A 13097-nucleotide genomic window follows, 5' to 3' on the forward strand; every position below is an offset into this window, starting at 1 on the left:
GGGGGGGATGCTGCACAGAGAAGGTTTTTTTTTACCTTCATGCATAGAATGCATGAAGTTAAAAAACCTTGAACCTTCCAACCACTTTAACCTCCTGTTTTTACCACCACCCCAACCACAAGTCTAATGAGTCCTCAATGTAGCAATTTGAATATCAAGTATTGTCACCTAAATAGACAAAAAATTAACAAGTTAGATTACTTGAGGGGAGAGCTAGTTAGATTACGTAAGGGGGAGCTAGATTACTTGAGGGGAGAGCTAGTCAGATTTCCCACTAGAATGTCCTCGCCCCTTGTCTGGCCCAGGGAGTGCAGTATTACTCACTTAGTCCTTGCTTGTGAGCTGGTTGGGTTGGTGGCTACCTTCATGCCTTCTGCTGGGCTGGCTCCTTCCCTGGCTCCACAGGTGGTCCACCCTCTGGGCACCAAAGAGGCTGAGTGACCCTCCTTTCCTGGTCATGGCCTGTAGGTATTCCGCTTTCCACTGGGCCTCCTCCCAGGTTCCTGCATCTCAGCCTCCTCACATCTTCTACCCGAAATCTCCTGAGCAGTCTCAGTCATACTTTAGGACTGTCCTGACCCTATGCCAAGCCTCCTTCCTGGGGATTGGTCAGGATCCCTTAAGTATGCAGATCAGCCCCTCCTCACCCACGCCTACTGCTTCTAGAATCTTCTCCAAGTTTCTAGAGCAGGGGTATGTATCAAGAAACTGATGTGCAGAGCCACTCAGCCCTGACCTAAATTTGACCCTCTGACTACTCAACCTTTCTATCTGAAAAAAAACAGCTAGCTCTCCCTAGCTAATTAGAAGGGTGCTACATTAGTATTCATTACAATATATCCTGGAACTTGATATTCTCATGGTGGGTTATCTGCCTAGTCACATACTGTTTTACCTGGGACTCCTGCTTTTCTTGATAGGTTTTCAATTATAAAACCCAAGCAAAAAAAAGGTGTTGAAGTGTTTTCAATAAAAAAATAGTCAGATCCTAGCTATTATTTTACTAGAAAACCTAAAAGTAGAATTCCAGGCCAAGCCTACTCGGGTCTCGTCCCATGATCCAGCTCCCCTGTGTCAATCAGTGGCAGCTGCAGGGGAGAGGAGAGCACAGAAACAATGAAAGGGGCCATAGGTAAGGCTGGTGCTTTCACTAGGCAAACTAGCCAGCCACCTAGGGTGCATGGCCACCTAGGGGCACCTGGGCGCAGCACAGGCCAGCACTTTCTCTGTGTGGGACGCCACCATGTCATGAATGATCCTTCAGCAGAGGGGAGGAAGAAAGGACAGAGGAAGATGCCAGTTGTCTGGGGCCAGTGTAGCAGCTGAGCAGCTGCTCCTTCTAGTGTTCCTCTCAGACTCAGTTCCTTACTGCAAGCCGGCTAGTGGCTACTGATCACTGTGGAGTACCAGCCCTTATTTTCCCATTCATCAGCGGAAGGGAGCTCTGGAAGAAGGTATTGTCTGACTCTGATGTCTCGTGTCTATGTGTGTTACCGGCCGCCCGGCCATCCATCACATATGCAATCTGCCAATGAGTGATGACATCATCACGGTCCCACAGCCTGCTCTTCTATTGCCTGCTGAGCCTGCCGATCTCTGTCAGTGTTGGTGGTGGTGTGTTGTGTCGGATCTGTCACTGTGTGGAATCACTCAGTTCAGGTGTTCTCTCTGTATGTGTGAGCTGGGTTGTCTGCTGTCACAGCGTATTATCTCCCCCCATTGCCTGGGGAATTCCAGCCTGGGATCTGTCAGTGTGGATCCATCATCCTCCACTTACTGCAACTGTCACCCTGCCACTGCCACTGCCAGCCACAGATACAGTTCATCCATGGCACTTATTTTTTCTTTAACCCCTGGGCGCCAGCGCCTCCTGGCGCTCTAAGGGTTTCAGAAGCCAGGAGGAGGGGCGAGGTTTTAGGGTCATGTGACCGCCGTGATTCGCCGTCACGGTGGTCACGTGATTGGGAAAGGTCCCGATCGAAAGAGGAGATTGGGACCTTTCCGTGAGTACCGGATATGTGTGCTGCGAGCGCACAGGGCGCGCGCTCTCAGCACATATGTTTTTCTTAATTGCACACAAATGTGCGGCCACTCGGCATCTAGGCCCAGACGCCGGGAGGCAGCACATGAAAAGGTTAATATTGATGCTGGTGGCATATTTTGTTGATTTGATATTTTCTACTGTTTTTAAAGATGTTTATTTTTTTTTCCAGGGCGCAAAATAGTCTAGCACTGGCTCTGGCCATAGGAGCCTATGAGTGACATCATCACTCTTAGGGTTTACTAGCTGTTGTGGAGCTCTCTCTCCTCCCCTGCAGCCACCACTGGTTGACACGGTGGAGATCACATGACTGGACCAGAGCGGGCTGAAAATAGATAAGTATATACATCTTTCTTACATAGGTTAATCAGCGCAGTTGTTAGGAGGGGGAGGGAGCATTTTAAGACTAGTTAGATATAACCTGGAATTCTACTTTAACAAATACAGAATTACCACCTAAAGAGTGTGACACTTCTAGTTTTCAAATACAGAGCCCAGACTAGCTTGCTCTTCAGCTAAAATGCATTCAAGACGCTTACCATTGCTTAATTATCATAGGTCTTAAAGTAGAACCAAGGAAAAGCACCTTTTTTCATTTGGATAGAGTAAGGAAGGATCAGAACCACTATCAGTTTTTTCTGACTGTGCCCCATTGGAAAGTTTTCCCATCACTTCATGTCTTACAGTCAAAACAGGAAGTGAGAGGAAATCCCTCCAATGTAAGAGAATCCTTGGTTTTCACCAGAACTAGTGTCCCCATTGGAAGATTTCCTGTTTTGGTGACAAACTATGCAAGCTGCATTAGTAAGGCACACACAACAGGAAAATTAGGCTAGTTTTAAAATGAAAAAAAAAATCTATTTCAGTGACAACAGACAGATTTCCCCTCTATTCCTGTGTTGGTGACAAGTTATGTAAGCTACAATAGGAGGCTACACATTAAAATAAGAAAATTAGGCTGGTTTCAAAGTGAAAAAAACTATTACAGAGACAATAGCCAGAAATACTGTACTGACTCCCTGCACTGTATGTTAGCAGAAATAGCAGAAATAGTGTCCCCATTAGAAGACTTCCTCTATTCCTGTGTTAGTGGCAACCCTAAATTTGGGATTTTCTTTCACTCTTGATGATAATGGTTACCAGGACAAATAGAGAGGGTGAATCTCCCTAAAGGGGGTCACAGACAGCAATAGAAACCTGAAAGGTGTTCTAATTTCTCATAGGAGCAAAAATATTTGAAACCCACTAACTGCACATATGGCTACAATTACTATCAGGGCATGTGTCAATGGGATTTGGATCTGTAACAATGACAAATGCAAACTGCTTTTAATTGTTTAAATTCTTCTGAGATTATTCAGAATTCATTGACAGATACGTTTATGGAGATGAGTTTCTTCTAACTTGTATTTGACCAGCTTCGGCTGTTTTTCCATTCCCATAGACTTGTATGCGGAGAGAAGCAGTTCTGACGTGATCAAAAGCACGTAGACACTGGCTTCTACATTCTATGGGAAACACCTCTGTTTTTCTTTTCTTTCAATCCAGTTTATACAAAACTTACTGCCTTTATCATACTCACAAAGGTAATGTCTTTAAGGTGGATTTTGTGAAAGGTCAGCGGTGGAATATTCCGTCTTTGTTTTGCGGGTGACATGGTTGTTTTTGGGCAGCTGGCTCGCAGTATAAGAAGGTTGGACTTCTCTGGAAGTAAATGCATTATTCAGCTACATGCCTAACTTTCCAATATAAACAGCATCCAAATACAAACATGAAATTAATTTAGATGGCTGCTGTCTTACCTGCCAAATGAGTTGTATTTCTGTTAATCTAGTCCTGAGATTTACACAGCTCTGCTACACAGAACAGACAGGTGGATGACACCGCTTACAAGTTGGAAAAAAAAACACAGCGGTGCCATCTCTTCACACCCAGCTTGCTGACTGGACAGTGGAAGAGCAGCAGTAGATGATGAGCATATTCCTCTACTCACTGTGCTCTCTCCTCCTATAAGCTTGTCCTGTTTCTCCAAATTTGCATGCAGCACACCCATTGGCTCTCAGGCCTGATTCTCCCTCTCCAAGTGCTGCTTTATAGAAGATTGCAATTATACCAAGTCAAAATCAGATATGTACACTCGGATTTGGAAAAGAAATTTCAATAATTAATAATTACAGAGCTGCCTTAATTGATGTGTTTGATATTTGCCTGAAGTTCAGTTTTTATTAAAAAAACCTCATTATCTCTAGTAACCATTTATAAAAAAAAAACACTTTGCAGAAGCTATCCTACCTTTAACCTCCCTAGCAGTCTGATTATGTCAGTATTTCTGTGCTCAAAGCGGTACATTTTTTTGCATGGAAATATGTCGTTTTTTTTATTGCAGGCCTATAATTTTTAGGAATAACTCACTGAAATCTGTCCGAACAAGAGTCTAGTAAACATCCCGGGTATGTTAAAATTTGAAACATGAAAACATAAATTATAATGTAATAAATAATCATAAAAAATATTAATATAATAATAATAAATTTAATTCAATAATATAATCAAACCAAAAACACTGAAATTTGAAATCGTTTTCAATGTCTGATGACAAATTTCCCCACGAATCATTATCACTCAATTCTGCAAGTGGTTCTAATTTACTATCGCTGTTCTCTAGCTGGTCTAAAACCGCTTTTGACCTAAAGGGACGCTTTTTGGACTCCATGGACATTTCTCAGTTTCCAGGCAGAAAGAACAGTAAAAATGCAGGCAGGGCACAGGACAAAGCACTAGGGACAAAATGTATGTGAAATGGTTTGAAACAGTAATGTTTTACTATGTGATTTTAGTGTATTGAGTGAACCTAGAAGACAGATGCCAGCATCGGCCAGAGGACATGGCCGGGGACCCTGCAGGGGGGACATCACGGGAGTGCAGGAGAAGGTAAGCGCAGAAGGGATCCCGGAGCAACGCTGCAGGGTATTCCCGAGTGTAGCTCAGGGTTACCGCTTGTGGTGCTGAAACTTTACCCCGAGCTACACTCGGGAATACCTCCAGGGAGGTTAAAGTGGTGATAAACCTCAGACATGAAATATGAACAAAGCATATTCCTTTATAGTGTGTATTTTTCTCAATCGAGAATACTAAGTGACATTTCTGTCTGCTGCTTCGCTCCTCTGCTATCAGCATGAATCACTTCTGAAAAGTTTCCTGACACCAAGAGAAAAATGGTGACAGAGGAGGGACCTTCAGCAAACTGAGAGCCTCGGCTCTGTTCCTGTGAGCTGTGTGGTGGAGGGGGATGTTTGTTCCCTTCAATCAGCTCTCAGAGATCTCCTCAATGAACTCTGCAGTGTGTAATTTCAGATCTCTGCCCCTTTTTCTTCTGAACTCTCAAATAGCTGTACAATTTATGGACTTTGAACAGCTGTAGAGAAGAGAGGACTGCAGATAGACAGGTACAACTTAGGAAGGAGGATTTCTTTCATCTCTGTGTATCACCTGAGGCCAGTCACTTCACTTGTTATATATAAGGATTTACAACCACTTTAAAGTGTTAGTTCACCTTTACCAGAAACCTGCTTATGCAGATAAGCGGTGTCTGTGGATAAATACAAACTGTGTGTCTCTGACTAAAATTGAGTATTACCCTTGCTATAGGTGTAGGTCATTTATGTACCTCATGAAGCCTGACTGGAATACTCCTAAGACATTGCTAAGTGAGGCCTAGTCATTACTGCTCACCTCCACCATCACAGGAGTGAGCTCTTTCTCTGAATCAAAGCCCCTCACATGCTCTTTCTCTCCATCTGATGCAGTAGCTCTGAGCTCAGCATCTGAGAGCTCACTCATGTGATGGTAGAGGGGAACAGTAATGACTAGGCCTCACCTAGCAACATCCTGGGAGTTTTCCAGTCGTGCTTCAGGAGGTATGTAAATGGCCTACACCTATAGTAAGGGCATTATTCAACTTCAGTCAGAGCTGCCCAATTTTTATCTACAGACATCCCTTATCTGCATAGGCAGCTGTTTGTTAAAGGTGAGCTATCCCTTTAAGTCTTAAACAGTATCATATATTTGCATACACTTGGGCACCTTTGGGTCTAGGAGGACAGCAAACTGTGAGACATGTAGACACATTCCCCAGACGTAGACTGTGTTGTTGGTAGAACTTCAGCAAACTTCGCAAACTGGAGAAATTACGCGGGACACCAGCCAAAGAGAAAGTGTCATTCTTGCACTGAATGCAACATCCCTGGTAGTCTTTTCCCAAAGTTGTCTGCAGAGGATATGACAAAAAATTATGCTTTTGACTGACTTAGATAAAAAAAGAGAAAAATATAGGAAGCAGAGATCAGAATATCTTTGTAAAAGCTGTCTCCACATAGAGTACCCACATGGAAGAAAAATATATTTGAAATATATTTTAAAAATATTCTTCCCAAATACATTGACATATATTTGAAATATTATTATTATTATACAGTATTTATATAGCGCCAAAGGGTTTGCTCAGCGCTGTACAATAGCAAGGGGGACAGAACATGAGACAAGACAGTAACAATACACTACGCGTGGGGTTCAAGGGCTGCTCTTTCAAGCTTACAATCTAGGAGGGAGGGAAAAGTGATACAGGAGGAAATGGCTGTGGGGGATGGAGTGGTGGGAGGAGTGGAGGAGGTCAGTTGTTAGGTGAGGGTGGGGTAGGCGCCCTGAAGAGGTGGGTTTTCAGGGTGCGCCTGAAGGTGAGGAGGGTAGGTGACAGTCTGATGGATTGGGGTAGGGAGTACCAGAGGATGGGGGAAGTCCTGGAGAAATCCTGCAATCGGGCGTGGGAGGAGGAGATCAGGGAGCTAGAGTAGGAGGTCCTGTGAGGAGCGAAGGGCACGGGTAGGGTGGTATTTGGGTATCAGGTCGGTTAGGTAGTTTGGGGCAGCGTTGTGAATGGCTTTGTAGGTCAGAGTTAGCAGTTTGAATTTGATGCGCTGGGCAATCGGGAGCCAGTGAAGGGATTGGCAGAGGGGGGTGGCAGATGTGGAGCGGTTGGTGAGGTGGATGAGTCTCGCTGCTGAGTTCAGGATCGACTGGAGTGGGGATAGCGTTTGTTAGGGTAGGCCAGTGAGAAGGGACTTGATGAGGGACTGTACAAGTTGTTTAGTAGTGTCTGGGGTAAGGAATGTAATGTATCTTGCGGAGGTGGAGCCTGCATGATTATGATAGTAATTGGACATGAGGTAGGAAGGAAAGGTTTGAGTCCAGGGTGACACCCAGGACTTTCGCATGTGGGGTGGGAGTGATGGTGGCGTTGTTAGTAGTGATGGAGAGGATGGGGGGGCGCGGGGTGGGGGGAAGACCAGGAGTTTGGTTTTGGACAGGTTTAATTTGTGGAAATGGAGCGACATCCAGTCTGATATGTCGTTCAGGAGGTGGGTGATGCGGGCGGAGAGTGAGGGGGTGAGGTGGGGGGTGGAGAGGTAAATTTGTGTGTCGTCGGCATAGAGGTGGTAATTGAAGCCGTGGGAGTGTATTAGCTTGCCAAGAGAGGAGGTGTAGATGGAGAAGAGGAGGGGTCCGAGGACAGAGCCTTGGGGGACTCCGACAGAGAGGGGGAGAGAGGGGGAGGTGGCAGTGTTATAGGTGATGCTGAAGGAGCGTTGGGATAGGTAGGAGGAGAACCAGGAGAGAGCAGCATCCTTGATGCCAAGGGAGTGCAGTTTAGTAAGGAGGAGAGGGTGGTCAACAGTGTCGAAGGCCGCAGAGAGGTCAAGGAGCAGGAGGACAGAGTAATGGCCATTAGCTTTGGCGGCTAGCAGGTCATTGGTGATTTTAAGTAGGGCGGTTTCGGTGGAGTGTAGGGGACAGAAGCCAGACTGCAGAGGATCAAGGAGGTTGTTATCAGTGAGGTGGGCACTTAGGCGATTATAGGCCAGGCGCTCAAGAAGCTTGGAAGTGAATGGTAGCAGGGAGATGGGTCTAAGGATGTTCAGGTCAGTGGGGTCAATGGAGGGTTTTTTGAGTATGGGGGTGATGTGCGCGTGTTTAGAGGGGAGGGGAAAATGCAAGTGGAGAGGGAGAGATTGAAGATGTGGGTGAGGGAGCGAATAATGGAGGGGGGGGTGACTGGAGGAGCTGTGAGGGGATAGGGTCCAGGGGGCAGGTGGTGAGGCGGGCTTCAGTGAAGACCTTAGAGACCTTCTCAGGGGTAGCTGGGCTGAAGGAGAGGAGCGTTGGGGAGGTGATAGTGTGCGGGGCGTTGGGCATAGTGGGGGTAGTGCGGCTATGAGGTCAGAGGAGGGGAGGGTTGAGGGGATGATGGAGGGCAGGGGGCTGGGTGGAGAGGTAGATTGTGAGTTGACAATGTCCTTACGGATTGCGTCAATCTAGTTTTGGAAATGATTGGCACTCTTGTAGGCAGTGAGTGAGGTGCTGAGTGGAGGTGGGGGGAGGGAGCAGGGATTTGAAAGTGGAGGAGAGCCCGCGAGGACAGGTGGAGAGGGTGTTGATAAGGGTTACGAAATAGGCTTGCTTGGCGGCGTGGAGGGAGATGTCTCCGGCGGTTAGGAGAAGGGTGAGGAAGCTGGCATGGGAACGGGATGTGCAGGAGCGTGTGGGTCGGCGGGGGAGGGGAGTATCAGGAGGAGGTGGTGAGAGCCGTAGAGGGGAGAAGGAAGAAGTGAGGGTGCAATGTAGAGCTGTTTGGGGGGAGTAGGGGGATAGAGGGAGGCAAGTTTGGGAATGGAGGAGAGGACAATGAGGAGGAGGAGTGCAGGTGGCATGCTAGGGCGAGCGGAGTGCTGGCCGGGTCGGGGAGGAGGGAGGTTTCAGTCAGGACGTGAGGATGGGGAGAGTCCGTTATGCCATGTGGGAGTTCATCAGTGTCCAATCGTAGGAGGGGAGTGAGAGTGGTGGGCGGCTGGGTCCGCAGCTGGCTGGTTGCAGTCTGTGGGTGCTGTAGGCCGCCGTCCGTGGGTGTCGTGGCCACGGCGTCCGTGGGTACACTGGTTCGACGACTGGACGAGCCATGGGGTGCGGTGTTTGGAGGTGTTGTAGGCCCGGCGTCAGGGGTGCTGGAGGCCCGGCGTTGGGAGGCGATGAGGGCCCGGTGTCGGGAGGTGTTGAGGGCCCAGCGTCGGGATGTGTTGAGAGTCCAGCATCAGGAGGAGCTGAGGTCCCGACGTCAGGAGGTGTTGAAGGCCCGGTGTCAGGGGGTGCTGAGGGCCCGGCGTCAGGGGTGCTGAAGGCTACAGTTTTGGCCATATTCAATGTATTTCAAAATATATTTCAATAAATATGTGTGTATATATATATATATATATATATATTGTATGATGAAATGCGTTTTTATTACAAAATATATGAAAAATATTTGTAAAAATACATTTTCAAATACACTGTATGTCTTTAAAAATGCAAATCTACATTTTTGGAATGCATTTACAAATATATGTTAAAATGAGTTTTTTTATATGTAAAAAAAAAATATGAAGAATATATTTAAAAAAATATATTTGTAAAAATATTTTTCATATATTATGTAATATATAAAAAATGCATTTCAACATACATTATATATATATTGTGACAGTAGGCAGGTGAAATCACCTGGTTGCGTCCTGGATGGACGATATATTTGTCCGAGATTCAGGGTTTATGGGGATTTGTACCACTAGAGGGAAGTGCTGAGTCCTTCAGCACTGAGATAATGAGCCCAGCTGAAGGTAGTGGGCTCATTAACACTTGTATAAAGCTTCCCAGAGTGCTTAGGGAGTTGCTCCACCCTGGAACCAGATCTGTGCCTGAACTGTCTGGGGAGCTGACCTGTTATCTGTGTGCAGAGAGACCAAAGCCTGTGTGGCTAACCTCCCAGTACTAGCAACTAGGTATAGCAGCAGGCTGTACCTAGTGGGTAGCTAGGGAAAAGCTGTTGTTGCAGTAAGTAGCCAAGTTGGCCAGGATTTATTTTGATGTCTCTTTTTGTTTATCATTTTTTCTGTAAATATTGTAAATAAATTGCACCTGTTTGTTTTCACCTCCACTATTGTTGTGCTGTGCCTATCTTTTTGTGTTGTGCACCCATCCAGGGGGTCACACACACCTGCTGCTGAGCTAACCTTGTTACATATGGTGGAGGACGGCGGGCAGTTGTGGTAACTAAAGGCCAGCATGGAGGAGATAATCAGACAGTTGGCTCTGGCAAATGCCAATCAACAACAGGCAAATGCCAATCAACAGCAGGCAAATGCAAGTTTCCAGCAGAGCATTGCAGCCCAGCAGAAGGCCTTGGAACAAGCAGAGGTCCGCCATAGGGAATTGCTGATGCAACAGGACCAGAAACACCAGAAACAAATTGAGGCTGTTTTGAAGCAGCTCCAGCAGAGGCAGCAGACTGAGGCTGGTGATGATTCTGGTAAAACACCATTTTCTGTGGGCCGTTTATTGCCAAAAATGACTGGAGAGGATGATCCGGAGGTGTTTCTAACCACCTTTGAAAGGACTGCTGAAAGGGAAAAGTGGCCTAAAGAACAGTGGGCTGGATTGATGGCCCCATTATTAACTGGAGAATCGCAAAAAGCTTACTATGACCTGGAGCCGGACCAAGCCAAAAACTATGATGTGCTAAAAGTGGAAATTTTGGCCCGGTTGGGTGTTACCCTCGCTGTCCGTGCTCAGCGGGTACATAATTGGACTTTTCGGCTTGGGAAACCTCCCAGGTCACAGATGTATGATCTCATTCACCTGAGCAGGAAGTGGCTGCAGCCAGAGACTTTGACCGCCCCAAAAATTGTGGAACGTGTCGTCATGGATCGGTTCCTAAGGTCTCTGCCTAATACTATTCAAAAGTGGGTCAGCCATGGAGACCCAGAAACTGCAGACAAGCTGGTGGATCTAGTGGAGAGATACTTGGCTACTGAGAACCTGACCTCCTCTTCCAGAGACTCACGGACTTTCCACCCTAAGACCAGACCATCCCCAGCGGCGGGTAAGATGACTACAAGGGGTGAGGGTGGAGAGAGTGAGAGGGTGGGAGTATTACCCAATGTCTGGCAAGAGCGGCCAGGAAGGCCAAGGCCGCAAGAAGCGGTGAAAAAAATTATTTGTTACCGCTGCCGGCAAGAGGGACATATTGCAGCTAATTGCCCAGTGGTGGATGAGCCTATGCAGTGTGACTTTCTGAGCAATAGACGTCAGTCGCTGTTTGCGACAGTGGTATGCACGGCCAGCCCGGGCACTGAGAAACATTTGTGCAAAATGACTGTTAATGGAAATAATATTGTGGGGTTGCTGGATTCAGGTAGCTTGGTAACCTTGATAAGAGAGGAGATGGTCACTACAAAGGTCTCTGGGCATAAAAAGGTGGCAGTGATTTGTGTGCATGGGGACACTAGGGAGTATCCCGTGGCTACTGTGTTTTTTGAGACCCCCAAAGGTAACCTGTCTCATCAGGTAGGATTGGTACCTCATTTACCACATGATGCCATTGTGGGGAGGGATTTTCCAAAATTCTGGGAACTCTGGGATTGTTCTGACCCCCCCACTGTCTCCCCTGCAGACCAGGAAGGTGAATCCCAGAAAGCGTCTGAGTGTGGTGAGGTCTCTCCCAAGTTCCCCTTGTCGGTACTAGCTGGGGAGACCCAAGGGACTGGGGAGGAGCCCACCTCCTCAGATGAAAATCTGCCGGTTTTGGATTTCTCGGACTTAGAGGTGCATAGGGAAAATTTTGCCACCGAACAGCTGAAAGACCCCACGCTGATAAAAGCCCGGGAAAATGTAGTAAAAGTAGATGGCCAACTAGTGAGTCCTGAGAAAACTGCTGCTTATCCATACTTCCTTGTGGAAAGGGACCTACTCTATCGAGTTGCTCAGGGGGCAGAAGAAACCATTGAGCAACTGGTGGTGCCCAGACCTTACAGGAAGTTGGTGTTGGAGTTGGCCCATGGACACATCCTTGGGGGTCATTTGGGGGCGGAGAAAACACAGGAAAGAGTACTGCAGCGGTTCTATTGGCCTGGGGTCATTAAGGAGGTGGAAAATTACTGTTCCTCTTGCCCTGTGTGTCAGAAGTCGGCCCCTATGCCCCATTTCCGTAGTCCACTGGTACCTCTTCCCATCATTGAGGTCCCCTTTGAAAGGATTGCCATGGATTTGGTAGGTCCGCTGGTGAAATCCGCTAGGGGGCATCAGTACCTGTTGGTCATACTCGACTATGCCACCCGCTATCCAGAAGCAATTCCACTCTGAAATACCTCTGCCAAGACAATAGCTAAGGAGCTATTCCTCGTTTTCAGCCGAGTGGGTATTTCAAAGGAACTGCTGACTGACCAGGGAACCCCCTTTATGTCCCGGGTGATGAAAGAGCTCTGCAAACTGTTCAAGGTAAAACAGTTGCACACCTCTGTGTATCATCCCCAAACTGACGGGTTGGTGGAAAGGTTCAACAAAACCCTGAAACAAATGCTAAGGAAGGTGGTAGATAAGGATGGAAAGGGTTGGGATTATTTAGTACCCTATTTGATGTTTGCCATCCGGGAGGTACCCCAGTCCTCCACAGGGTTTTCACCATTTGAGTTGCTCTATGGGAGACACCCAAGGGGGCTGTTAGATATCGCCAAGGAAACTTGGGAAAGTGAGAGTTCTCCCCACCGGAGTGTGATTGAGCACGTCGCCCAAATGCAAGATAGAATTGCCCAGGTCATGCCTATCGTAAAGGAACATTTGTCCCAAGCACAGTTAGCGCAGCAGAGGGTGTACAATCGGGGGGCCCGGACCAGGTCGTTTGCTGAAGGAGATAGAGTGCTAGTGCTAATCCCTACGGTTGAAAGCAAATTCCTGGCCAAATGGCATGGCCCATACGAGGTGATTGAGAAAGTGAGTGAGGTGAATTACAGGGTCAGACAACCAGGAAGGCGGAAACCGGAGCAGATCTACCACATCAATCTGCTAAAGGCCTGGAGGGACAGGGAATCCCTAGTTGCTGAGGGTTTGTCACCAGCGCCATCTAACTGCTTGGTTCCGGAGGTTGGAATAGCAGTCACCTTGTCTACAATTCAAAAACAGGAGGCTAAAGAGT

The 13097-nt window shown here is 47.2% G+C and overlaps 1 protein-coding gene across 1 annotated transcript in view; it reads right to left on the reverse strand.

The window, feature by feature from the left end:
• The window catches only part of JAK3 (Janus kinase 3), a 106565-nt gene that overhangs the window by 42859 nt on the left and 50609 nt on the right, over positions 1 to 13097 (reverse strand). The window contains exons 10-11 of the mRNA XM_089667402.1: positions 6125 to 6308; positions 3624 to 3745 (exon numbers count right to left, since the gene is read on the reverse strand). Of these exons, the coding sequence (XP_089523528.1) occupies positions 3624 to 3745; positions 6125 to 6308 (306 nt within the window). The remainder of the gene's footprint in view (positions 1 to 3623; positions 3746 to 6124; positions 6309 to 13097) is intronic.

This window comes from Staurois parvus, unplaced genomic scaffold (assembly GCF_062004578.1).
Source record: "Staurois parvus isolate SC_StPar_1 unplaced genomic scaffold, SC_StPar_1.0 ptg000053l, whole genome shotgun sequence".
NCBI lineage: Eukaryota > Metazoa > Chordata > Amphibia > Anura > Ranidae > Staurois > Staurois parvus.